Source organism: Lynx rufus, unplaced genomic scaffold (genome assembly GCF_022079265.1).
Source record: "Lynx rufus isolate CCGP_SWC_20201006 ecotype Redwood Valley unplaced genomic scaffold, mLynRuf1.p SCAF_21, whole genome shotgun sequence".
Taxonomy (NCBI): Eukaryota; Metazoa; Chordata; class Mammalia; order Carnivora; family Felidae; genus Lynx; species Lynx rufus.
Genome location: NW_025814836.1, coordinates 9,879,736 through 9,906,145, shown reverse-complemented (window position 1 = coordinate 9,906,145; position 26,410 = coordinate 9,879,736). Strand labels below are relative to the sequence as shown.

The 26,410-nt window shown below is 40.5% G+C and overlaps 1 protein-coding gene across 1 annotated transcript in view; it reads right to left on the bottom strand.

Annotated features, from left to right (window-relative positions):
* The window catches only part of CERS3 (ceramide synthase 3), a 79,004-nt gene that overhangs the window by 36,362 nt on the left and 16,232 nt on the right, over positions 1-26,410 (bottom strand). The window contains exons 3-8 of the mRNA XM_047086855.1: positions 25,002-25,120; positions 18,285-18,342; positions 17,344-17,394; positions 12,829-12,921; positions 9,823-9,951; positions 7,492-7,598 (exon numbers count right to left, since the gene is read on the bottom strand). Of these exons, the coding sequence (XP_046942811.1) occupies positions 7,492-7,598; positions 9,823-9,951; positions 12,829-12,921; positions 17,344-17,394; positions 18,285-18,342; positions 25,002-25,120 (557 nt within the window). The remainder of the gene's footprint in view (positions 1-7,491; positions 7,599-9,822; positions 9,952-12,828; positions 12,922-17,343; positions 17,395-18,284; positions 18,343-25,001; positions 25,121-26,410) is intronic.

Sequence of the window (26,410 nt, the reverse complement as noted above, 5' to 3'; positions counted from 1 at the left end):
TCCAGGGGGACACACGGCCAGCTTTGCAAACTGTGGAGTCCTAGAAATGGAGGAGACTACCATTAAAATGCAAATGCCTTCTGAGAGAGCTGCAGAGAGGAGAGAGACAAGGCGTGGGCTCTGGAGCCTGGTAGATTAGGATCATGTCTCTCCTGCTGTCTTCAGCGAGTTACAGAACTGCTCTGGGCATGGTTTCTTCTGTCAGATCAAAACAACACCACTCCCCTCGTCAGGCTGTCAGACTGTCGTGAGGGTTAGAGGAGTTGACAAATGGGAAGAGCTTAGCATACAGGAAGCACTCGAAAAATGGTAGCTGGGACTATTACTGTCACTACTGTTGTGAGGATGACTGCTTTTCCACCCACCTGTTCCCACTACAGGTGGCTTATGGGGTGGGAGGGGAGTGCAGCTCCCTGGGCTGGAGTTTCTGTTTAGGGAGAGAAGGGGGGAGCCACTCAGGAGAGGAAGAGGAGCTCCAGAGGAGTGGGGACCCTGTGCTGCCAGAACATTCTCTGCAGGAGGACAGAGGGGACAGAAGTGGAGAGGAGCTCCAAAGGGGGTGGCCACTGTGGCCCCAGGGACAGCAGGTTTGGGGGCTGTGGTTACATTTTCAGGACCTCCTTCTGTTGGTCTCAGTGTGCTCACTAAGGATGGTCCAGTCTCTCAATCCCAATTTCTTCTCCTCCTTTGCTAAAAGAAGAATGGGAGGAAGGGAAAAATAAACACTTTGTCCTCCTCAGTTTTGTCCCAAACGCATGTGTGTCATGTGTGCTGGCACATGAATGAGCACGCCAACACCTGTTTACCTTCCGGGCTACATGGAATTTCTCACTTCACAGGGGATGCCCCGAGACCGCTGCGCTCCTCAATTCCTGGAGCCACTTTGTTCCGTCCACCGCCTTTAATCTGTCCAAACGGTGGCAGGAGTACCACGCCCCGGGATTGCGAACCTTGGCTTTTCCCCGCTTTGGTTCTGTTTCCCATCTCCACTCTACGGCAATCAGTGCAGCTTTGGTGGCTTGAAAAGATCACATTGCTGGCATAAATAGTAGCTGGTTTTGCTGGGCTAGATAAGGCAGCCACCACAAGTTGTATTTTCCTAATGCACAGAAAGGTCTTCTGCTAATAACGGGGGGTGAGCCCTAAGCCTTTTCAGGATAACAAATACTGGTTCTACTGGTGAGTAATTGCCTACCTTATATTTCAGGGATGTCTTGTATTTCAAAGTGACTGCGTAGTTGAAGAAAACTTAATAAATACTTAGGGAAGGCAAATTATGCCTGCTTTTAGCTGTCCAGTTTAGTCATTTAATTTGAAACATATCTGTTCTCAGTTTCAACTGTCCTGTTTCTTGTCTTGGTTCTTTCATAACTAGCTGTGTGAGCCCAGAAATATCTTAACCCCTCACCTGGAAAATAAATCAGGGGTCTAAATGCTTCAATGATGTTGATGACACGAGGCACGGGAAGGGTGAGAAACTGTCCCTGGGGGAATGACAACTGAAGGCAAAATGTGATCCTGGGCCAGATCCAGGAGGAGGGAACAAAGCAATAAAGGCATTATTGGATCAATGGACAAAACTGAAACACCGATGGTAGATTGCTACATTTCCTGAAATCGACAACTATTCCTGTGATTCTGTAAAAGGATCTCCCTGTTCTTAGGAAATCCGCACTGAAGAACGAAAGAATAAAGGGACATGATGCTTGCAACTTTCAAATGATTTAGAAAAAATATATATGCACACACGTGCTTGTGTGTGTGTGTGTGTGTGTGTGCGCGCGCGCGCTTAGAGTGATGGGGCAGTAGGGAGAGAGAAGGGAGGAGAAAGCAAATAGGACACAATACTTACTAGTAAATCTGGGTGAATACAGTGAAGCTCTTTGTAACATACTTGAAATTATCCTGTAAGCCTGCAATTATTTCCAAATATATAAATGACCAAATTCTGTAAAAGGTCCCTTTTCTAAAATACCATGATTTGAAGAAGGGTGAGTGCTGTGGTTGTCCTTTATGAACTTATGAACAGCAGAAGTGCCAAGCATGTGGGGTGCGAGGGAAGGAGCTCCAGTGAGGGCACCCTGTCGAATGAGACACTGAACAAACACAGGCGGTGAAATTCACGGTCTCCCTCATAAAGTATGTAACTGGAAAGTCTAGTTCCGAGATACTCATCTGCAGCGAAGGCTCAAGGGAGTGGCCCCAGCTTCAGCAGAGCCACTCTTGCATTGCACAGGTCCCTCCTTTCCTCTGGTGGCTATGCGAAGGGCACTGTACCTTCCCATGAGGGCATGGCACCATGGCACAATTGGACCCATGCTCTGCCATTATCATTCAGAACAGAGGCTCCAGAGGTACCCAGGGGCACATGGGTAGCTTAAACGGTTAAGTGCCAGACTTGGGCTCGGGTCATGATCTCACAGTCAGTGAGTTCGAGCCCCGCGTGGGACTCTGTGCTGACAGCTCAGAGCCTGGAGCCTGCTTGGGATTCTGTGCCTCCCTCTCTCTCTGCCCCTCTCCTGCTTGTGCTCCCTCTCTCTCAAAAATAAATTAACATTAAAAAAAAAAAAAAAGAACAGAGGCTCCAGGCCTTATGACAATGGGAAAGGTCCACTGTGTCCTTATTCTTGTTTCCCTCCGATGAGTGTCTGCTAAATGCACTGCTCTACGCTTTTATTTTATTATTTTTTTTTAATGTTTATTTATTTTGGGGACAGAGAGAGACAGAGCATGAACAGGGGAGGGGCAGAGAGAGAGGGAGACACAGAATCGGAAACAGGCTCCAGGCTCTGAGCCATCAGCCCAGAGCCTGACGCGGGGCTCGAACTCACGGACCGCGAGATCGTGACCTGGCTGAAGTCGGACGCTTAACCGACTGCGCCACCCAGGCGCCCCTGCTCTACGCTTTTAGCTTTGTCTTGTCTTTTTTAAAACTGTCCTCTTTCTGATAGCCATTCCGAGTATTTATATCGTCACATCATTCACAGAATTCCCTTTCACATGAGGCTTCCCAGAGTACCATTTTTCTATGCCAGTGAGAGCCAGATCACCAAAAGCTGCAGGCTGAAGCCCAGTGAGCCAGTGATAGGGAATATAAAGTTACCACAGCATGTGGACCCTTAGAGGTCAGGAAGTTACTTATTTGAATATTACTCACTGTTGGAAATTTTTTTTTTGAACATCCAGTAGACAGATCACATAATATAATGGTCTTCACATATATAGATGAGGTAGTTGATACAAAGATCTCTTCTACCACCGTCGTGACCTCCTGCACAGTAGGAACTGAGTCTTGTTCGTCCATGTATTCCTCACAACATCTAGCTGTGATGAGTTCCAGAAATGGAGAAGTGCAGTGAGCCAGCACCACCACCTGTAAACTTCAGCTGAGACAGAGAGCTCCTTTCCTTCAGCTGGAACAGCCTGGACTAAATTGTTATCTGTTCTTGTTGTTTATGGAGGAAATTTTCGAGAGTCAGGGGAGTTGTTTACCTGAACTTAGGAAGGGCTTTCTAGCCTAATGATTCCCTGGAAGTGTTCGGATACTGTTCCAATACATAGGTACATCCAATAATTCAACAGTTTAGAAGTCATTATTTTAAAACAACAGTTGGTAATAAAGTGTAAAAAACATAAGCCTGAGATTTAAATGGCTTTGAATAAAAATGCAAACAAATGAGGTAAGTAGGCAGTTAGATTAAAGTAATTTGACCAAGGCCAAATTCCTTGAATTCCTGCCTAATGTTGAGAGGAACAGTATTTTTATTTTTTTATTTTTATTTTTTTATTTAAAAAAAATTTTTTTTAACGTTTATTTATTTTTGAGACAGAGCATGAACGGGGGAGGGTCAGAGAGAGGGAGACACAGAATCCGAAACAGGCTCCAGGCTCCGAGCTGTCAGCACAGAGCCCGACGCGGGGCTCAAACTCAGGGACTGTGAGATCGTGACCTGAGCTGAAGTCGGCCGCTCAACAGACTGAGCCACCCAGGCACCCCAAGAGGAACAGTATTTTAAAAAAGAATGTAATTACTTCTTGCTGACACTGATTGAGTGAGAACTGGTTAAGTAAGATTCCGGAAAAAAGGAGGAGAGAAGAGAAGGCACAGTTGTACTAATACAAAGAGAAAGCGATCAGACAACAGCAAATATGCTTGAGGCTGGGGAAAATGTAGGGACAGTGAAAGAAAGGGAAAGACATGTGTAATGGACAAGCTCTAGTTCTTTCTCTCAAAGTTTCTGGATACATTTCAGAGGGGTCAGCTTTCTCCCCACTCAGCCCTTCATCTTACCACAAAAGGTGCAACAAAAACAGTTGGGAGGAACAGAGCAACTGATGGCCAGCTGCCTCCCACAGCACCTCAAAAATGTCTGAATCTGGAAATAGGTCGATCATCTGCACATTGTTTGGTCCGTAGTAAATTCCACCCCCCCCAAAACTGAACTAATAAAATATCCTTGAAAAATGAATCTACAGTTACACATTTTAGACAGATGCTTGGAGTCAGGCTAACAACAAGGAACTGACTTTTCCTCTTTGGCACCGCAAGATGATTGTATAACACGTTCAAGCTGATGAGAACACTATTTAAGCTAGAGTAACACACTGCAACTGATTCTTTCAAAAACCATCAAGAACCAATCACCCAAACTTCCAATAGCTTGGTGAAGTTTTCCTCAACCTTCCAATGAGGACCAGTCAACGTCAGCGCAGAAAAATTTTTACCAGCAAAACGATTTTTACAGTCAAGTCTGTTAATACTGGTTTATTTGCAATCCAACTCCCTGAAGACAGCAAACCGTGGTATTGGCTGCCCTCTGCAGTGGGCTGGTGAAGTCAGCGAAGTATCAAGATCAAGAAAATGCCAAATACATGCAACTAATTCTCCTTGAAATGCAGAAATGCTGGCAAGGGAATGACTTAAATCTACGATTTTTAAAGACGAGGGTATGTGGGAAAGTTAACACACCACCTCCACAATCCCTCAACCCCAGCATGATGTTTGGTTGTTTTCTGGGCAAGAGTAAGCTTGCTTGTTGATTTAAGACATCATGGGAATGTCTGAGGTTAATGTCCTTCATTGCTAAATCAAAAGCCAACCACAGCAGCAACACTTAGAAGCTTCTCAGAGAGTTCCCTGCACCGAGAGCTTCCACGGTGTATGCTTTTTAAAATATGCCCACAAATTCTTTGAAACTACTCCTGTGGATAAATGGAGTCTAATTTTCCTTCCCTCAAATATGAGCTGGGCTTAGTCACCTGGATCCAACGAAGAACAAGAGGTTGGACGTGGCATGATGGTACTTCTGCAGGTGGGTTATAAAAGGAGACACAGCATCTGCCTAGCTCTCTTATGAGCTGCTCACCATTGAAATCCGGCTGCCATGCTATGGGGAGGTCAGGCCAATGGAGGGTACGCCAGCTGACAGGCCTACCCGAGGTCCCAACTAGCCATCAGCATCAACCAATTGATCCTATGCGTGTTATCTCAACCATGTGGAGTGTGGAAGTCTTTAAGAAGAGTCCAATTCTGGCCACATCTGACTGTAACCACATGAAGAGACTCTAAATGAAAACCACCTAGCTGAGGTTGGTCAACTCCCAAACCCGTAAGTCATAATAATAATAATCAATAAGTGTTGTTTTTTTAAAAGAGAGGTCTGCAAACTGAGGCCTGGTGGTAAAATCTGGCCTGCAACCTGTTTTTCTACAGCCTGTGAGATCATGTGGGTTTGGTACATTTTTAAAGGGGTGTAAAAGAAACAAAACAAAGCAAAGAATAATATGTGACAGAGACCATATGTAGCCCTTAAATCCTAAAATAGTTATTCTACGGCCCTTTACCAAAAAAAGCTCCTTAAACACTGTCTTAAGCCACTAAGTGTACAGATGGTTTATTATGTAGCAACAGATAACTGGAACGCATGGTGTCTTTGGAACATAATAAGAGGAATCGATGGACAAATGCTGGATTTATAGCATCATAAAATTCACACTGAAAAGCCGTAAGTCAACAGTTACCTGAAAGTCAATACTTATCCTATCAATAATTGCTATCATACAATATTATAATTTCATAAACACACTTGCTCAACCAAAGCAAAAGTGAGGATAATGTGACTCTTCAACCAAGGAGAGTATTTCAAAGATGGATCTCACATTTGATTCTAGGTGAAACTTCTAGATGAATCATCTAGATGATTCTAGATGAAACTTCAAATTCTTGGAGAATTATTAATAACTTCAGCAAACATAGCTGGCATTTGCTGAGTCCTTACTATGTTTCAGATGTCATTCTGAACTATTTTATATGTATTATTTTATTTAAGCCTTGTGACAACACTTACATTTTACATATGAGAAAACTGAGGCACAAGGAAATATCTAATATGTCCAAGATTACACAGGTAGTAAGTGTGGGGCCAGAATTTGAATCCACGCCCAACTTGCATCCATGAACTTAACTACCACACTCTGCTGCTCCTCTCCAGAAAATGTCTAAGTGAGATATTGGTCTATGTTTAAAGCTGTAGCTGGCTTCCATAGGGAGGGCAGCATCCCTTGACCTCTCTGACTAGACTTCCCTGGGGTCTAGTCAAGGATGCTGTGCACCTACTAGGAACCAGGCCTGGAAGTGGGTCTCCATCCCCTTCCCCTGCAACCCAGGATCTTCAATGACACTAACTTTTCTGCTGAGAGGATCTGAAACTCCTAGTCCGGCCCCAAACTATGGCTGGTTATAAGTTCTTTCTTCCAAACCATCAAAGACTTCCTCACATTTGTCCTCTGGTTCCTGTCAATCAACACGTGGAAAATTATGCTTGTCAAAGGGATGACTGTCAGGGGAGACACTATATAAGTTCTTCAATCCTTGCCCTTGACTAAATAAAATCAACAGGCTGATCGAGAGCCGATCGAGAGCCGATCAATATTGAAAAGATATCCAGAACTTTGTTAGGGCCAGTGATCATGGAGAATGAAATCAGTATCACTTTCTTCATCTGTGAAGTAGGACTGGTAATACCTATCTTTATGATTTGTTGTATAGACTAGAGCCAAATTATACAAAGGGCCTAATCCAGTGTCTGGCATTCAATTAATGGTGACCACAATTACTGTTATTTTTAACATAGAACATGCCTCTCTTTCAAAGAGCTGCTGATTGGCCAATGATATTTCACTGAATAACTGGAAAAGCTGTTAATCACAAAGATCCACATTCACAAAATGAGACATAGAGTCAGAGCTGCTGCTTACCCATTGGGTTACACATTTCCCACCTCCCTTTGTAATAACCCTTTTCCACGCTGGAAGGTGTTGTTTTAATTATTTATAAAAATGGCCCCTTCACATTAGTGTTTCCAACTGAACTTGGCACAAACAACTGGACATCAGTGTAAGGAGGAGAGGGCAACACTCTGACTTTGACAACATGCCAAGGCCACCTCAGCACAGTGACCAAAGTCATGGTACAGCACCTTGTCTACTCACCAGAAGGGAAAGACAACGAGGCGGCTGATGAAAAATATGGCGGAGAAGATGAAAAACAGCGCGTTACAAGTTTGCTTCCATCCAGCATAAGAAAACATCTTCGCAGACTGAAAACAAAAGAAAGCAATTGCGTTCAGATAAAGTGATTTCGTATAAAATTCTTCAATTAAATATTCATAAACAAAATGATACGATGATACCATTAAAGGGTTGGGTCCTGGATCCAAACTTGAACATGTGGAAAACTAGAGGGTCAGGAAGATGCTTGAAGAAGGCAAAGGCACCTTCTGAGTAAGAGTGATCATAGATACTGGGGCTATTTTTCCTTGCAAAGAAAGAGCTAAGAAAATGACCTACCGGCTCTCTTGAGGAATCTGAAAGATCAATAGGCACCATCTTTAGGAGGGTCTAAACAGGGGCAAAAGTTGTACCACGTCTGGGTTCAGATAGAACTTGCCCAAGAAGACAAACACTAAAACCAACTACTCAAGGAAGCTGTGGACTAGGCACCCTCTGGAAAATATAAAAAATGAGTCCCATTCCACTACTTCATGCTGCCTCTTCCCAGCTGGTGGAAGGTACTGGCCTTGCTCGTTGAACCTCACGTTAGATCATGGCTTGTGAATCAGAAATGATTCATGATCACTAACAACATGAAGCTGTTTTCATAGTTTATTCACGAAGGGACCTCTGAGTTTGACATTTCATTTTTCTTCTGTTCTTTTTTTTCTTCACCTAAGAACCCCAGAACATTTTCAAACAGTAATGAGCTAAATTTCACAATATACCCTAAGGGGTAGATATGACTTCTCATATTACAGCTGAGGACAGAAAACAAAGCATTAAGTGATTTGCCCAAATCACCCAGGGAGTTCTGTCGTGTCAGTGATAAGGTGGGGGAGGGTGGACAGGGACAGCCCAGTGCTTATTCCCAGTCCCAACAGCTAACTCCCTTTTAACAACACAGTGAAGCTGTTTTACAGTGGACGTACACCAAAGGCTAGAGGGCTTAGAAGCAACAGAGTAGCATAAAATTCTTAAGTCATGGCCAATATGGTTTTAATTTACAGGCAGGGTTACCGAGATATGATCAGAGAAGGAGGTAATTATAACAGAGATGGCTACATTCAGACAGCGATACATGGGAAAACTGGCATAATCCTTCTTTTGCTAAGCCATTTGCTGCCCTGAATAATCTAGACCTTTAGAATGGGATTTACATGTCTAACTGCAATTGCACAGAAGAAACAAAATTCTGTGCACATCTGATATTTTTTTAACAGTAGCCAGTTGCTTCAAAATAGCTTCAAATGACTTCTGGTTACATCTAGAAAAGGGTTTAGCAAACTACAGTCCAGCCTATGGGCTAAAGCTTGTCACTCCTTAAGGATGGGTTTCACTTTTTAAAGGGGTATGAGAAAATAAAAAACAAAAAGAATATATGGCAAGAGATCCTATGTTGCCCACAAAGCGAGATTTACTATCTGGCTCTTCACCAAAAAGTTTGGTGAACCCTGCTCTAGAAAAACAAGATCCTATCAAATTTAATTTCTTCCATACCAACCTATATTCAGGCGATCCTGAACATGAAACGGTTGGCATCATTTTCCTCAGCTGCATTATAAGCAAAGGTATTTAAAGGACACACTAAGTGGCTCTGGGAAATGTGACCCTAAGTACAGCAGGAGAGCTGGCCGGGAAGAGGACCCTCGGATCACTGCCTCAGGGCAAACGGGAACCAATACAGAACAGAAACATGTAGAGAAAACAATCCTAATTTTGTTTTGTTTCTCATATTTTGTGTTGTTTGGGATTAAGAAGACTCTTGCTTTAATGTCCCCTGCTCCAAAACATTCCTTCCTTAGAAAAGAAATGTCATTTAAATAAACATCAGCTCTCATTCCTTAAAGCTGGAGGACCATCCGTGTGGGGGAGTGCAAGCATCCAATGGGTGTTCAGCTTTGGCTTAAGGAAATATATGGCATCATCCAATATTAAGAATCCATAATGCCACAAATGCAAGGTTTCCTTTTCAAAGATTAGAGTTCATTCCTTCCTCAGGAAGACATCAGTGTACTTTCTGAGCTAGTATCTGCGTGCGACTTTCGCAAGTGGGATTCCATGAGTTAACCTCTCTCAAGTACCCTGGAGAAAGATGGAAACTAAAAACTAAAAGATTTCCTTTCTTTAAGCCCGGAGACATCCTCAGACTTCAGGTGTTTTCACGACAGAGAGCCCTGCTAAATCACTCACAGACAATTCTTCCTGGGATGAGACACAAAAACCCGGGACGTGGTATTGTTATTACTTTTTTTAATGGCAAAAGTTTACCTCCAGCCAAATGTCAGCCACGTCATGCACGATCATCACGAGGGTCCCGCTGCGGATATAATTAGCACACCAAGAGAAGCTCATCAAACTAATAGCAGCCAGGTGGTGGATGACATGAGCTAGAAAATCCTATATAATGAGAGGAAAATAGCGGCTATTAAGCAAATGCAGTTATTTCCTAATCACTGGAAGAGCTAACAACAACAACAACAACAACAATAATATTAAAAAAAAAAAAAACCAGTAACTTACATCTGAATGTTTTGAAATTTGTAAAATGCTTTCACTTTTATTCTTAAACACAATCCTTGCAAGGGAAACTAGCACATATTATCTGCATCACTGAAGTCACTGAACTCTGAGACAGCATTGAATAGTTGTCATCTAAATCCTAAACATCTCCTAACATCTTTCCACTGCCTCACACTGGATATACATACACATCCCATCCCATATACATACACACATGAGTATATTCCTGTGTATATTTACATCTATCACTTATTCCCTGTCTAATTCCAACAAGGGAAAAAGACAGATACACAATATAGTGAAACTGTACAACCATTAAAATAAGAGATGCTGCATATGAAACAAGTAACAAATGAAAGTGTAACAAATATATTAGCAAATCTAGGCTAAAGAAAGCTATTACAACTGAACATAAAACCTTAAAAGGTTTTCTGCAAACAAAATATACAAATGGCCAACAAGTACACAAAAAAGACACTCAACCCATGGGCTGTCAAGAAAATGTAAATCAAAACCACTTCATCCCCACTAGGATGGCTATAATAAAAATGATGAAGAAAAATAACAAGTGTTGGCAAGGAGGTAGAAAAACTGGCATGCTTATATGTTGCTGGTAGGATGTAAAATGCTACGGCTACCTTGCAGTTGCTCAAAAGGTTAAATATAAAATTATCATATAGCCCAGCAATTCCACTCTTAGGTATATACCCAAGAGAAATAAAAATATCTCCATGCAAAAACTGGCCTATGAATGTTCACAGCAGCATTATTTCTGGCAGCCAAAAAAAGAAAACATCCCGAATAGCCATCAAGTGATAAATAGATGAATAAAATGTAGTATATCCATACAGTGGACTATTATTTAGCAATTAAAAGGAATGAAGTATGGATACATGCTTCAACATGAATGAACCTTGAAAACATTATGTTAAGTGAAAACCAGACACAAAAAACGATTTGTTATATGATTCAATTTATACGAAATATACAGAAGAGGAAAATCCACAAAGACAGAAAGTAGATTAGTGGTTGCCTAGGGCTGAGGAAGTTAGGAGGAATGGGGAGTGACTGCAAAAAGGTACAGGATTTCTTGTTGGGGGTGACAAAAATGTTCTAGTACTGACTATGGTGATGATTGCACAGCTCTGTGGATATATTCAAAACCACTGAACTATGTACTTTAGATGAATGGATTGTAGTATGCAGACACCTCAATAAAGATGTTTTAAAAAAAACTTAAAGATTTCAGTTTCCTTGTAGCCAAAGTAAAAGAGTAAATATGATACTACTAATAACAGCCTAACTTATTGAGCACTTACTGTATACCAAGAAGTGCTTTGTATGGGTGAATCTGCTTAATTCTCATAATAACCAGAGACAGGAACTATTTTTAGCTCTATTTTACAGATGAGGAAATGAAGATCAGGGGGTCTAGCCAGTTAGCTTGAGATGTTAGTGAGTGGTGAAGTCACGGATTCAAACCCAGGCGTTCCAATTCCAGAGCCTGTGTTTTACCCCCCTCCCGATAGTTGTATGTCTCGTATGTCTCTGAAGACATGTATTTACAAATATATGACATATATTTACATTTAATTTTTGAAAAGGTACCCAATGCACTTGTATGTAATAAAGAGAAACCAACTACTGAAAAATCAAAGGTGGGAGAAAGACAGGATTGTTATAGGATCAACCCACCTTAGTATATCTATGAAGACCTTCTAAAAAGTGATTATTTTCAATTCTCTCCCTTGAGAAAATGGCTCAAACAATTTCATTTTGATGTATTCTTAGCCCAAACTAAAGTTAATGACAGTTAATCCACAGCTATTATTAAGTGTGTGGGAAGGAGATTGTTTCTATCAGATTTTTTCATAATATGTTCTTATACTTACATTCCAGAAGTTTTCTGTTAGATCTCCAGTTAACTGCAGTTGATTGAACCCCTTAATGTGGACAGTGGACACCATCACACCCCCAAACATCATTTATTCAAGCCAATTGGTCTTATCTCCTTAAAACTGAGTTCAACTTAACTTTATTTATCACACAAATTTTGTTACAAACTGACTTTTAAATAGAGTATACCATATGAAGTATATGCCAAGAGTATCATTTGATATGTGTTGCTAACATAGATGATGAAATCTTGTGATTGCATTGAGATTCTAATATGGTTTTCTTTACCAGCAAATGGTTCCTAAACAGTTCCTAAAACGCCTCACTTTGTTATGTGGGAGGATACATTTAGCATGCCTGTAACTCAATTTCCCTGCATATAAAGCAAAACTAATCATGCCTGAAGCAAAGTTCCCTTGTAAAGATCTTGGATGAATTAAGGACAGCATGTTTTTAAAACCTTTTGAGTACATCAAAGAATTACATAAGGTGGGTTGTAATCAACTAAAGGATGTGGCCGCAGAATTAAAACTACTAGGACCTAAAGAACATCAAATTCCCAAACCAAAAGAAAAAAACAGATCACATAACGGAGAGTTCTCTTCTCACTGAACAAAAGGCGGGGGTGGGGGGCGGGGTTTCCACATTAAAGTTTCTCTAATGTTTCACTACAAAAACCCACCAAGGCACCAAAGTATGAGCAAGATTTGCACTAATCTATGTGCTATATAAAATGCAAAAATGCTATGAACTGAAACTACACACATGGAAGAATACAATTTAAAGACTAAGATTTGGGGGGGAGGGTAAAAATTTTTGAAGAAGTACAATAAGTAGTTTTGTAAATAAGATACTTACCTTCCTCTTGACATCAGAGCCAAAGCTAAATATCAGAGACCAATAAAAACTCATCTCCAAAATGTAGTACCAGTACTGAGAAGGCAGCAAGGGCTGAGGAAAATGAGAAATGAGAAAAATTCACTGCTTTAGCATCATCAATAACTCATTATAAGGCATTAAACTATTGTTTATACCTATTTAATTCCACAAAATTACAATGCTTTAAGATTTCAATTTCTGAAAAGGAATCAAAGATAATATTTCAAGGCATTTTATTTCCAAAAGGGTAGATAAAAATTCCAAAATCAAGTTAAATGTTTTATTTAAAAGTTTATAAAACTATGGAGTGCCTGGGTGGCTCGGTCGGTTAAGCACTCGACTCTTGATTTTGGCTTAGGTCATCATCTCATGAACCATGAGATCAAGCCCTCTGTGCTGACAGCTCAGAGCCTGCTTGGGATTCTCTCTCTCCCTCTCTCTCTGCCCCTCCCCCACTGACATGTGTACATGCATGCTCTCTCTCTCACTCTCTCAAAATAAATAAACACTTAAAAAAAAAAGTTAATAAAACTACCACAGGTTTGATTGCATTATTTTAGTTGATTAAAAGTTAAATTAGGAAAAAATTCAAAAATCTTTACTTAAGAATATTGGCCAGTCTGTTCTGCTATTCCCATAATTTACCTTGTTTTATGTTTCTTGAATACTATTCAAAATTTGATGTCCTAACCTCTTTACTGGTGACAGTTAAGTAATCAGAATTGGCCTATTCTAAAAAAGGGCAGTAATAAAATATACACAATTATTTAAATATTCCAAAAATGTCTTCTGAAAAAAAATTTCTACATCTAGAATTTTACTTAATAATGTTATAGTGTGTGTATGTGTGTGGGGTGCCTATTTTAGGTAAGTTGATATATTACTTGGTGTAATGGATTGTTACATTAATGCCTCCAGTGAATTTCACCTTCTGATATCCATGCACTGGTATAGTCTATGTGACCATGAACTTGATCTTGGGCTTTGGTCAAGGGATCATAAGCAAATATGATGCAAGCAGAGAGTCTACAATCACCAGGTAAGAAACCTGAGCTATCCTGCTGATAAGAACAAAGTAGAGGATCAAGGTGCCCACTGCCAAAAATATGAATGAGGACACCAGGGACATGAACCATCCCCTAATCAACCCACCAACCAATTGAAAAATGCATGCACGGGGGCGCCTGGGTGGCGCAGTCGGTTAAGCGTCCGACTTCAACCAGGTCACGATCTCGCGGTCCGTGAGTTCGAGCCCCGCGTCGGGCTCTGGGCTGACAGCTCAGAGCCTGGAGCCTGCTTCCAATTCTGTGTCTCCCTCTCTCTCTGCCCCTCCCTTGTTCATGCTCTGTCTCTCTCTCTCTCTCTCAAAAATAAATAAACATTAAAAAAAAAAAAAACAAAAAAAGAAAAATGCATGCACGAATTCATTTAACACAACATGGAACAGAAAGAACTGCTCAGTTGAGCCCAGCTCAAATTGTTAACCCAAATCACAAGCATATAAATGGTTGTTGTTTTAAGACACTGTATTGAGGATGGTTTGTTAGGTACCAATAGATAACTAACATACCTAAGAAGTTCAGAGTAAGTTGGAAGCAGAAGAATAAGACTGGAGTTTGGCCTACATAATGCCTGAGTATCTTATGGTCTAACCTTTGATTCTTTAATACTGAAGCTAACATATTAAAAGGAATAATTTTCTGGTCAACTAATCATCCTCAGTAAGGCCATAAAAGAATGAGACAGCTGCTGCTTTCTTCTATGTCAGACAAGCACCTATGAGACTAATTCTCCTAGTGAGAATAACTAAAAAAAAATCCGGGTAAAATGCATAAAAATATCTGTGAGAAGGCATCAAAGAGCAACCAAGGCATCCAGAACCTGTGAAGCTAAGAGTTCAAAGAGAAAAATGCATTAAAAGTGAATCCTTTATTTCAAATGCATCCTTAATTCAAGAAGTACTACAGACCCTAAAGAGGATAAATTCAAAGAAAACTACACCTGTGTATAGCATTAGTGAGTATTTGTCAATTTATAAGCAGTATGGACCCAGAGACTAAGAAGTAGAAGAAGTTAAATGGACTTTTGGCAATCTCATACTGCTAGGATGCAAATTGGTAATCAGGGCCAGCCAAGCAAGAAGAGTCCTGGCAAACGCTGTAGTCTTTTATTAAAACCACTAGGAAAATATCCTAGGAATATGGGTAAGTTGTAAATACATCTGCCCTCAAAAAGACTGGAATCAACCTTGAATCAACTCAATCACATATAAGATGAAGGTGATCTGTCTCTATTCTAACTAATTGAAGTGAAAGTAAATCTTCTCAAGAGGAAGATAATATTATCCTGAGCATCTATACTTTTTCATATACAATATCTATCATTCAATAGAAAGTTATCAAGCACAAGGAGATAAGAATAAGAAAACAGAACAGACCCATAGATGATGAAGACATTGGATTCATCAGACCAGGACTTTAAAATAACTTTGAAAACTTGGTTAATATGTGGAAAATTTTAGTAAAGAACTGGAATCCATTTAAAAAAAGAATTAAATGAAAATTTGAGAACTGGAAAACAGAGTAACTATAATTTATAAGATATATTTAACAGCAGTTTAGACACTGCTAGAAAAGACACTAGCAAACTAGAGGACACGAAATACAATATATCCAGATCTGTGAAGGATCTGAGATTTTACCCTACTTGCAGGATAGCTTGCCACAGTTTCATGGATAATGATTGAAGATATGAAACTCCTGGGTCAGAGATAAAGAATAGTTTATTATTCACAGTAATAGTAGTTGCCAGAGTATCAATATTTGGGCCAGTTCTCCCATCTTAATTCATGTAGGGCTAAAAAAAAAAGGGTCAGATGACATCTGCACATGTAATGGGTTGTATTACAAGAGAGGAACACTGAGCTAGGAAACCTGAATCTTTCATAATAGATGGTAACATGCCTACCCTTTGCTCCAGAAGGAGACATTTCTATTTTCCCAGGTTGTCTGTTATATAAACATCCTTGAGAAGATAGCACAGAACAAAAGGCAGGCAGTGCTTCATTTCATTTGACATGCAAAAATGCAAGAAATCTGTGGAGGATTAACTCCCAAGAGACTAAAGCTCAGAGAAGCAAGAGGATGGAAAACACTGGAAAAAGCAAAAGAGACATATGGGACTTAGTGTAAAGGTCTAGCATGTTAGTACACCTGTAACTGGAATTCCAGAAAGAGAAAAGAAAGAGAAAGGAACTAAAGTAATGGCTAAGAATTTTCCTTTCTTTTTAAAAAATGTTTTGTTTATTTTTGAGAGAGAGAGAGAGCAAGCAGGGGAGGGGCAAAAAGAGGGAAACAAAGGATCTGAAACAGGCTCCATGCTGACAGCAGAGGGCCCAATATGGGGCTCGAACTCACAAACTGTGAGATCATGAACTGAGCTGCAGTCAGATGCTTAACTGACGGAGCCACCCAGGTGCCCCAATGGCTGAGAATTTTCTAAAACTGACTGAAGATATCACACCACAGATTCAAGAAGTACTATGGACATTAAAGAGGATACATTCAAAGAAAACCACATTTATGCATATCATAATAAAATGTGAAAGACAAAGACAAGATATAGAACTCAGAGAAAAAAGACATTTTGTTCAAAGAGGCAAAAATAAAAACTGACAGCTGAATTCTTAAAGAAAATTATGGGATCCAGAAGGCAACGGAATGCCATTTTCAAAGTGCTAAAGGAAAATCACTGCTAACCTAGAATTCTATACCCAGGAAAAATATCCTCTAAAAAATGAAGGCCAAGTGATAACATCTCAGAAAAGCAAACCAGAGGGACTTCTTCAGCCAGAAGGATAATCATCCCAGATGGAAGCATGGAAAAGCAAGATACAAGGCATAGCATTGGGAGGGAGATTTAACTGATTTACAAAACAGTAACAGCAATGACTTGTCAGGTTTTAAATATTTGAAGGAGGAAATAGGAGGGGGATATATACAAAGTATTCTAATGACTGTTCAGTGGCTGGAAAGAGGTAAGAGCACGAAGTTTTATTAGACTCCATCCAATAATTTAAAAATGCACATGGTGATCTCTAGGATAAATACTAAAAGAATAAAAGCTAACTGAAAAGCTAATATAAAGAAAAAAGTGGAATAATAATTTTTTTTTTCAAAAACTTGACTGGCCCATAAAAAAGTAAGAAGAGAGTACAATAAAAGGAAATGCACTAGGTGATACAAATAGAAAATAAATATTAAGATACTAGATTTAAACTCAAATATGTAATTGCATTAACCATAAAGAGACTAAAGGAAAAACACATGGGATGGGTAAATAAGGAATAAGAAGGAGTAAGCTTCAGTAGAGAAAAAGCCAAAGAATTGCACAGACATGGACAGAGAGTAGGAAGGGGGCTCGGACCTAACTCATGGGACAATTTAAGGGGCCCAAAGCTGACATAAGGGAGGGAGCGTATCACAGGGGACTTACCTGCCTGGGATAGCCATTCCACACTTCCCACAGGTCATAAACCCAAGGTTTCTGAAAAAGACAAAAAAAGGAACCAAGGGAGAGAAAATAAGTCTTTGGAGTCAAAGGCAGATTTCAGCAGAAAACATAAGCTCTTCCTGATGTCACTGATGGGGGCACACATGCACAGTAAACTGTTGCTCCTGCTGAAACTCTCTCTCTTTGTACATCTTCCCATACAACATATCTGTGATGCTCATGACTTCCAGTGAATCTGGGACCACACACCTTGCTGTCTCATGCAGGGAATTATTCAAACAAGCGAAACCTCTAACAATATTACTTCCGAACCAGATTGCTGTTTCTGCAGCAATAAAAATATCTTGAAAGAAATCTCTAAAAGCTGGTTATCCTTTTTTTTTCTGTGAACTATCTATCACTTAATGAGGTAATCATTTAATAACTATTTAAGCAGACAATGCAAAGGTAATTTGGGAAGGGAAGATTTCTGATGAGTGAGTACCGAGTCTTGATAGAACAAGTGGGATTCGATATGGCAGGGATGGGATTTGGCAGGTAGATAGGGGTGGGAAGGGCAAGAAGTTTCTGGAAAAGGGGATGAAATGTGCTAAAATCCAAAAGTGAGGATATACCAGTGTGTTCAGTGGATTGTTAGTAGTTCAGGGGTAGCTGGCACATGGGTTGTGCAAGTGGAAATAGAGAGAGATTAGGTTTAAGACTTATGTTTGCAAAAAAAAAAAATAGTATTTGCAAATTCAAAGCTTAACAAAGGCTCTGAAAGACAGCCTGAGGGTTTCGGACTTCTCTAGACATTAGGATGAGTTTAAAGGCATAAAAGCTGGTTATTTTACTGAGAATATTATTTCCCAAGGAATTCACAGGCAAGAATTTTTAAAATTAAAGACAAATTCCAGTCAAAGAATATCAAAGAGACAACTTACATCATAAAGAAATACAATTCCAGCAACAGTCATTATTAAGTAAAATGTAAATCGCCAGCTGCCAAAAGAAAGAAAAATCTTGTGAAGGTGATTGACATCTGAGGAGAAACGCACTTTGTATGACAGTTTGGAAAGAATGCACGGACAAATCTAATGTGACATCCTGACTCTGCCACTTGTTAAATGGCTGAAACTGTAGGTTAGCCTTAATTTCTTCACCTATAAAATGGGAATGACAAAAATTACCTCAAACTGCAGAAAGAATTGAAGCTAATTTGTGAAAAGTAAGCATCTGGTATGAAGTAAGCAACAACAGGTGACTACTATTATTACCGTTAGTATCATACCTGACATACAATAGACCCAGTTCCTGACACACAATAGACAATGGGTTGACATTAGTATTAATCTAATCGTTTATTTGCACCCCATGTAATCCCCAGTGAAAAGGTTTCCATGTGGCCAGATTTTTGTTTTGTCTCTGAAAAGCAGATTTTGAAAGAAAATCTTTTCCTCATGTATGAACAGAGACTTAAAAAGACATATCAATCAACTGTACTGTGTGGGTTTTATTAAGATCCCAATTCAAACAAACAGACTGTAAAGAAAATTATGAGTCAATCAAGGGAATCTGAACACTGATTAAATATTTACTGTTATTACAGTTTTTCTGAGGTATGATACTGGTGTTGCAATTTTGTTTAAAAAAAACAGAGTATCTCTTAGAGATACATACTGAAATATTTATAGTGAAGTCATATAATGTCTGATATTTGTGTCAAAAGTAATCCTCAAGGGGCACCTGGGTGGCTTAGTTGGTTAAGCATCTGAGGTTCGGCTCAGGTCATGATCTCAAGGTCCATGAGTTGGAGCCCCACATCAGGCTCTGTGCTGACAGCTCAGATCCTGGAGCTGTTTCAGATTCTGTGTCTCCCTCTTTCTGCCCCTACCCCGCTCACACTCTGTCTCTCTCTCTCTCTCTCAAAAATAAATAAACATTAAAAATTTTTTTTTAAAAAAGTAATCTTCAGTCATAATTGGTTGAAGGTGGTCAAAAGGAACAAACTTTCAGTATGGGATAAACAAATACTGGGGATGTGATGTACAACATGATGATGATAGTTGATGCTGCTGTCTGGTGTACTGACAAGATGCTAAGACAGTAGTCATGTGACCTCATCACAAGGAAAAAAACTTTTTTTTTTCTTTTTTGTACCTGGATGAGATGACAGACATTAACTAAACTTACTGTGGTAATCATCTCATAATATACGAAAGTCAAACCATCATACTGTGTGCTTTAAACTTACACAGTGATGTATGTCAACTATATCTCAGTAAAACTGAAAGAAAAAAAATTTATCCACAAAAAACAATCTGTGCCAGGAGAGAAAAGTAGGTCAGGGACACAGATGACACAGGATTGCCTTCAGTTGGTAATAATTAAAGTCCGTGATGGGTACATAGCACATATATTTCATTATATACCAACATCTACTGACCTCTTGACTCTGTGCCAAGCGCTGTGCTAAGCACATGTATGTTATCACATTTCTATCTTCACATTTGTGGACTAGGAACTGTAATTAGCTCCTCATTATGGATAAAGGGCAGATAAGGTGGCTACCACTAAAGGACAAAAGAGGTTGGGAGAGATCAGATAACTCTCCGAGGCTGTGCAGTGACCATCAGAGGCAAGCACAAAACCCAAGTGTCAACATTTTCCTGGACTGGTCTTGTCAGGTTGCATTACACCATCCCAGGGGTTTCAAGGTGTGTGCGAGGGATTCCTGGCATCAAAATATTTTCATAACACCACCACCGTGTTATTGCCATTTTCACTCATCCCCTCACAAGCATACAGTGATTTCCAGAGGCTACCTGACGTGGGGTGCCATCTTTGCTCTAAGAGCTGATACACTGTGTGCTTGTGTACTCTCATATTTTATAAATGTCTCAGCTTTCATTTCCAATATCGGTAGGCATAACACACACAAGCTAATGCTCTTTGTGGTCTTTGACACTTTCAAACCAAGAAGTTTGAGAGCGGCTGCCCTTCACTAATTATAAGACAAATGACAAGGCCAATGTTGTTTCACTGGCTTCAGATGAAATCGTTGGTAAAACTTCCCTTTCTCCCAGGAAAGACGCAGACAAATATAATTGCAAGGAAAAACGATCTCTTGGTGGTGGTGGGAGGGGGGAGGAAATCCAGAAACTGATTGGTCAGGCTCAGACAGTAAGTACAGCCAGGGGGACTGGACAGAGTAAATTCGGGCAATGGCAACAGAAGCTGACAAGGGCAGTGACAGGGCTCAGGAATGGGCAAGGCCCAGTGGAGCAGGCAGGGACCAGCCCCAGCATCAGCTAAGGCAAGATGGCAGCCCACCCAGCCAGAGGAATGCTCCAGATATTGAGTACTGGGAATTACCTGGTATTTTCATAATAAACTTCCCACCGCTAGATGGAAATGCTTATTTTAAAAAGTGGTCAGGTAATATGGAATTTGCTTTAAAAATAAAGGATGCAGTGTGGATTAAAATCCTGAATTCTGAGGAACAGGACTTAGGGGTCATTATTTTAAAAAGTAACCAAGTACAATAGCCAAGATATGGAAGCAACCTAGTGCCCATCAACAGATGACTGGACAAAGAAGATGTGATATATATGGACACAATGGAATGTGTCCATGGGCACACACACACACACACACACACACACACACACACACATACACACAGCGGAACATGTATGAAAATGAAATCTTGTCATTTGTGACAATGTGGATGGACCTAGAAGGTATTATACTAAGTGAAATAAGTCATACAGAGAAAGACAAATACCATATGATTTCACTTAGATGTAGGATCAAAAAAAAAAACAACCCACAGCAAATAAACAAATAAAACAAAACAGAAACAGACTTACAGATACAGACAACAATCTGGTGTCTGCCAGAGGGGAGGGTATAGGGGAATGGGTGAAATAAAGGAAGGAGATTAAAAGGTACAAACTACCAGTTATTAAGTGTGTAAAACTCGGGGATGCAATGTGCAGCATAGGGAATGTAGTTAATAATACTGTAACAACTTTATATGGTGGCAGATGGTTGCTAGATTTATTGTTGTGATCACTTTGGAATGTATATAAATGTCAAATCGCCATGTTGTACAGCTGAAACTAATCTAATATTATATGTCAACTATACCTCAATAAAAAAAAAAAAAGAAAGTAACCAAGGAAACAATACAGTAAACTTAAGGTGTTCATCCTGATATTATAGAGGAGTTTCTGCCTGTTGGAGAATAATTTGTAAAAGCTTGGTGTTGGGAAATAAATTTCCTGAGATTTCCAAAATGCCTGGGGCTAAGTATCTCTTCCTATGATTCCCATAGCACATCCCATAGCTGGTGCAATAAAGTGTAATTAAATAGCTTGGCATTTTGCTTTCGTCTATTTATTTAGTCTATAATAGCAGTGTTCTGACTTAGAGGAAATTTGTGACATTTCTAAAGAAGAAGGTAAAGCTTAAATTTTATTTGTTGGCCCTCTCCTACTTCCTGAACACATTGTAGAATTTCCTGCTTTGTGTCTTTGCCTTACTTGAAACATGCTACTCTCCAATCCCGATTTCTTTTCTCATGGAAATCCCAACTCATTCCTCTTGGTCTGACCTCCCTTTCTCTATCGTATCCAGGCTTACTGACACCATCTCCTCTGAATGCCCACAATGCATCTAAACATGACCGTGAACTACAGGTATACAGGCTCATGCACCATCGGGGTGGAATCACTGGATGGATGTTGTGGTTTCCTAAGCGATAGTCTTGTCTCCCTGATTAGCTGTGTAAGGCGAGTGACCAGGCCTTCCACTTTTATTTCCCTCCTAAAATCTAGAACTCCACCCAATGTGGGAGAGTGCCGCATACAGAGAAGACAGTCAACATAACCCTCTCCTTTGCCTGACTGATGAATAGTTGACAATTTGAAATTCCCTTCCATGGCCTGAATTATTAGGCTGACTTTCAGCAGGCTAATTGACAGCCAGATTCCCAAGTGTTAGGCCTTGTTGACCCAACCAGTTAGCTGATATGGTGGGTTTCTCCTTGCTAAGAGGTGAGCATTAGGTGTCAAGGGGCAGTACCATGGAGCAGAAAGAGTACCACAAAAGGAGTCAGAAGATATGAGTGCAGTAGCCCGGCCAACAGCTAGGTTATCTCAAGCAAGTTCCTTTAAGAAGATGGACCTGTAGTTTCTCATTTCTTTTTTTTCCCTCTCCATTTTTATTGAGATTTCATTGACATAAGGCGCTGTGTAAGTTGAAAAAATTTTCATTTCTTACACAGAGCTAGCTCCACCTTTCCTGATTGTTTCACACCATTGGTGGGAGGCTGAAACATTATTTATAAACTGTAAGTCAGCACTGTTGGGGAGCTGGGTGGCTCAGTCAGTTAAGCCTCCAACTTCGACTCTGGTCATGATCTCACAGTTCATGAGTTCAAGCCCCACGTGGGGCTCTGTCCTGGAAGCTCAGAGCCTGGAGACTGCTTCGGATTCTGTGTTTCCCTCTCTCTCTCCCCATCCCCTGCTCACGTTCTCTGTCTCTCTGTCTCAAAAATAAATAAACATTAAAAAAAAATTTAAGTTGTAAGGCACTGTAATGTATAAGAAATTACCACAGACTTTCAGGGGCGCATGATCCAGCTCAGGAGTAGACAATTAATTCCTGCCTGGGGACTTTATTTAAGATAAGAATCATTTGCTAGAAAAAAATTAATGAATGACAGTAGGCAAACAGGAAGATGTAATATGTAATATGAGACTTTTTAGTGTTTTGCACTAATGGTTTAAAGAGATTCTGTCATGCCAAGCTGACATCAGTGGCAACAATATTAATCTCTCAAGAGCTAAAAATCAAAGAGCTAGTTAGAAGACAAACCAGGAGGGGTGCCTGGGTGGCTCAGTCAGTTAAGTGTCTGACTTCAGCTCAGATCATGATCTCACGGTTTGTGAGTTCAAGCCCTGCATTGGGCTCTATGCTGACAGCTCAGAGCCTGGAAACTGCTTTGGATTCTGTGTCTCCCCCTCTCTCTGCCCCTCCCCCGTTCATTCTCTCTCTCTCTCTCTCTCTCTCTCTCAAAAATAAATAAACACTTAAGAAAAAAGAAAAGAAAACAAACCAGGACATTCACATTGAACTTCCATTGGAAGCCAGTGATGAGAAATGACTGTTTTGAGACACCCTGAAGACGTGGGCTGTACTCCTACACACGATCAGCATCACAGCCGGATCACATCAGTCAGGAATATCCAGGTAAACTGAAGGAAGCCATTAAAGCTTAGCCTCAGACTCTATTTATTTGACACTCTTACATCAGGTTGCTATTCACCTCACCATTAAAATAAAAAAATATATCTGGTGAAAATCGCTGGCAATGAGAGAACTGTAAGAAAGAGGGAGAAGGAAGGGATGCTATTAGTGTATACAATGTGGAATCAAACACAACCCAATAAATGAGCATTTGTCTGGATGCAAAGCAGAGGAAAAGGGGGTGCCTAGGTGGCTCAGTCAGTTGAGCATCTCTCTCTCTTTTTTTTAAAGTTTATTTATTTATTTTGAGAAAGACAGAGACAGAGTGAGTGGGGGAGGAAGAGAGAATCCGAAGCAGGCTCTGCACCACCAGACCAGAGCCTGATGTGGGACTCGAGCTCATGAGCCATGAGATCATGACCTGAGCTGAAACCAAGAGTTGGATGCTTAACCGACTGAACCACCCAGGTGCCCAAGCATCTGACTCTTGATATCGGCTCAGGTTATGATCCCAGGGTCGTGGGATCAGGCCCCTACATTGGGCTTTGCACTGGTCATGGGGCCTGCTTGAAACTCTCTCTCTCTCTCTCTCTCTCTCTCTCTCTCTCTCTCTCTTCCCTGCCCCTCTCCCCCACTCATGCACTCTCTCTCTCTCAAGAAAAAGAAAAAAGGAAAACAAAAGAGGAGGAAAAGAGTAAGAGTGATGACCTAGTCTTCCTTTTTCACACAGGTATCAATTTCTGCCACCAAGGGAGTAACCCAGAGTACAACAAAATTCTACAGGAGGGGGAAAAAAAAAACACAGAGCCCAAATTAAACCAAAAATAAGTGCAATGCAGCCTCACTGCCTGCAGAGCATATTCAAAGTAGCCAGCTCTGAAAAATCTTACTTGATACCCTAGCCTACCCTGACTCCTCTGCTAAAACCAACTGGGAAACCCAGAGGAATTGGCCATCCAGTCCACAGGTAAGGGGTGGAGGGGCTGGGGGCGGGAGGAGCCAAGCGAGACAGAGAAACAGACACTGTCTCATTTTCTGCTCTTATAATGTGATATAATAATTGGAATGTGCTTGGAAACAGGTGATAAAGTCTTGTGAAGCAGGGCCAACCTCTACCCTAGAAAAAATAAACACCAGTTAAGACATTTGTATTATTTTTCTGGACTTCAAGGTGAATACATAATATGTCCTATTCATTTCAGAGAGCTCATAGCATGCCCCATTTCATGGAGAAGGAAACTGAAGCAGAGAAGGTCAATGGGTGACTAGCCTAAAACACCCAACTGGTCAGTGACAGAGCTGGGTTTGAACCCTTCTTCTGCTCCAACTTCAGTGTTCTTTCTGAAATGACCATCCTGCTCCATGTAAAATCATGACATTTCAAAAGCTTGAACTGTCCTACTTACCAAGCTTCTTGGAATCTTTTCATCCTGCAAGGCCTCTCTTGATTCCGCCGACTCCTAAACCATCTTTCCACCTGGCGCTCTGTCAAGTTACACTTCTTCGCCAGTCCATAAATATCAGCCTGAAAGGCGATAAAATGAATGAACAAGTGATAAAGAGCAGTCATATTGGCCAGCAGTCAAGAGACAGTGCAACTGGGTTACAAGAGCTTGTGCACTGGAGAGGAGAGAGACTGTGTGTTAGATCTTGGGCCAGTGAATTTGCCTCTTTTGCTTATGGAATCACGCACACACATACACAGCAAAAAAAAAAAAAAAAAAAAAAAAAAAAAAAAAGGCTGTTAGTGTCCCAGCACTCTGAGTTACTAAAAACGATCAATTCTCTGTAAGTTGGCAGCAACCCATACATTCAAGCTGCAGATGTGAGCTCACTCAATCAGCTAAGTTTTATCGAGGGCTTCCCAGGTACCAGGTAGAGAAGCATAGCTTAGATGTTGATCAGATCCAACTGCCTCATCTTTCCTATGAGAAGCTGGAACACCAAGGGTGTTAGTAAGTTTTCTAAGACCTAAAGTTAATAGGAAAGCAAGGACAAGAACTTAGGCTAATGCACTTTCTGTTCTTTCACACGATCTTTCTGATGGCTCCAAAAGATAATACAGGAAAGACACAAACAGGTGTTGGCCATCACTTTCACATTTAATCAGATGTAAAGCCTATTTCAAATGAATCCAAAATAATACCAATCATAAAAAAAAGTAAAGATTGCAGAATATAATAGTGATGATGGCTTCTCTTCTGGGAGGCAGAAATTATTATTTAAATCTGGAAATAATATGGATGATCGATTAGCCCAAAGGTCATAAACTCGAAGTTCTCCTTGGGCCAGACAAGAAACAAACATGATTGAGTGGACCAGGTCTGTTTCGTGGTGGGATTGGAAGTTGTATTCTTTTCACACAGGCAGGTTTTATACATTAAACCCACAGTTCTTTCAGCCAGCACGGAGAAATTAGCTCTGTAATTTTCTGAAACACCTGCTCTCTTGATCTTTCATTTTCCAACACCAGTACAAGAAATATTTCCATTTTCTCGTCACTAGAAAAAAATAAAATTTCATACTGGCCCTCAGCTTCAGTGTGGAGGAAACAAGCAGGAGCTACAGATGCGGTGGACAGAAAAGCACGTGCCCTCCCCCAAGAGTGCGGCCGTGAACAAGCCCTGGCTGATGGTTCCCAGAGTCCAAGTGTACACACAGAGCTTTTATGTGAAATCACCAGGGATTTTAATGTTGATGACTAATACCTCAAAGTAAATTTCTTTTTTATTTTTATTTATTTATTTTGAGAGAGAGAGAGAGAGAGAGCGAGAGAGAGAGCGCGGGTGTGCAAGCAGGGAAGGGCCACAACAAG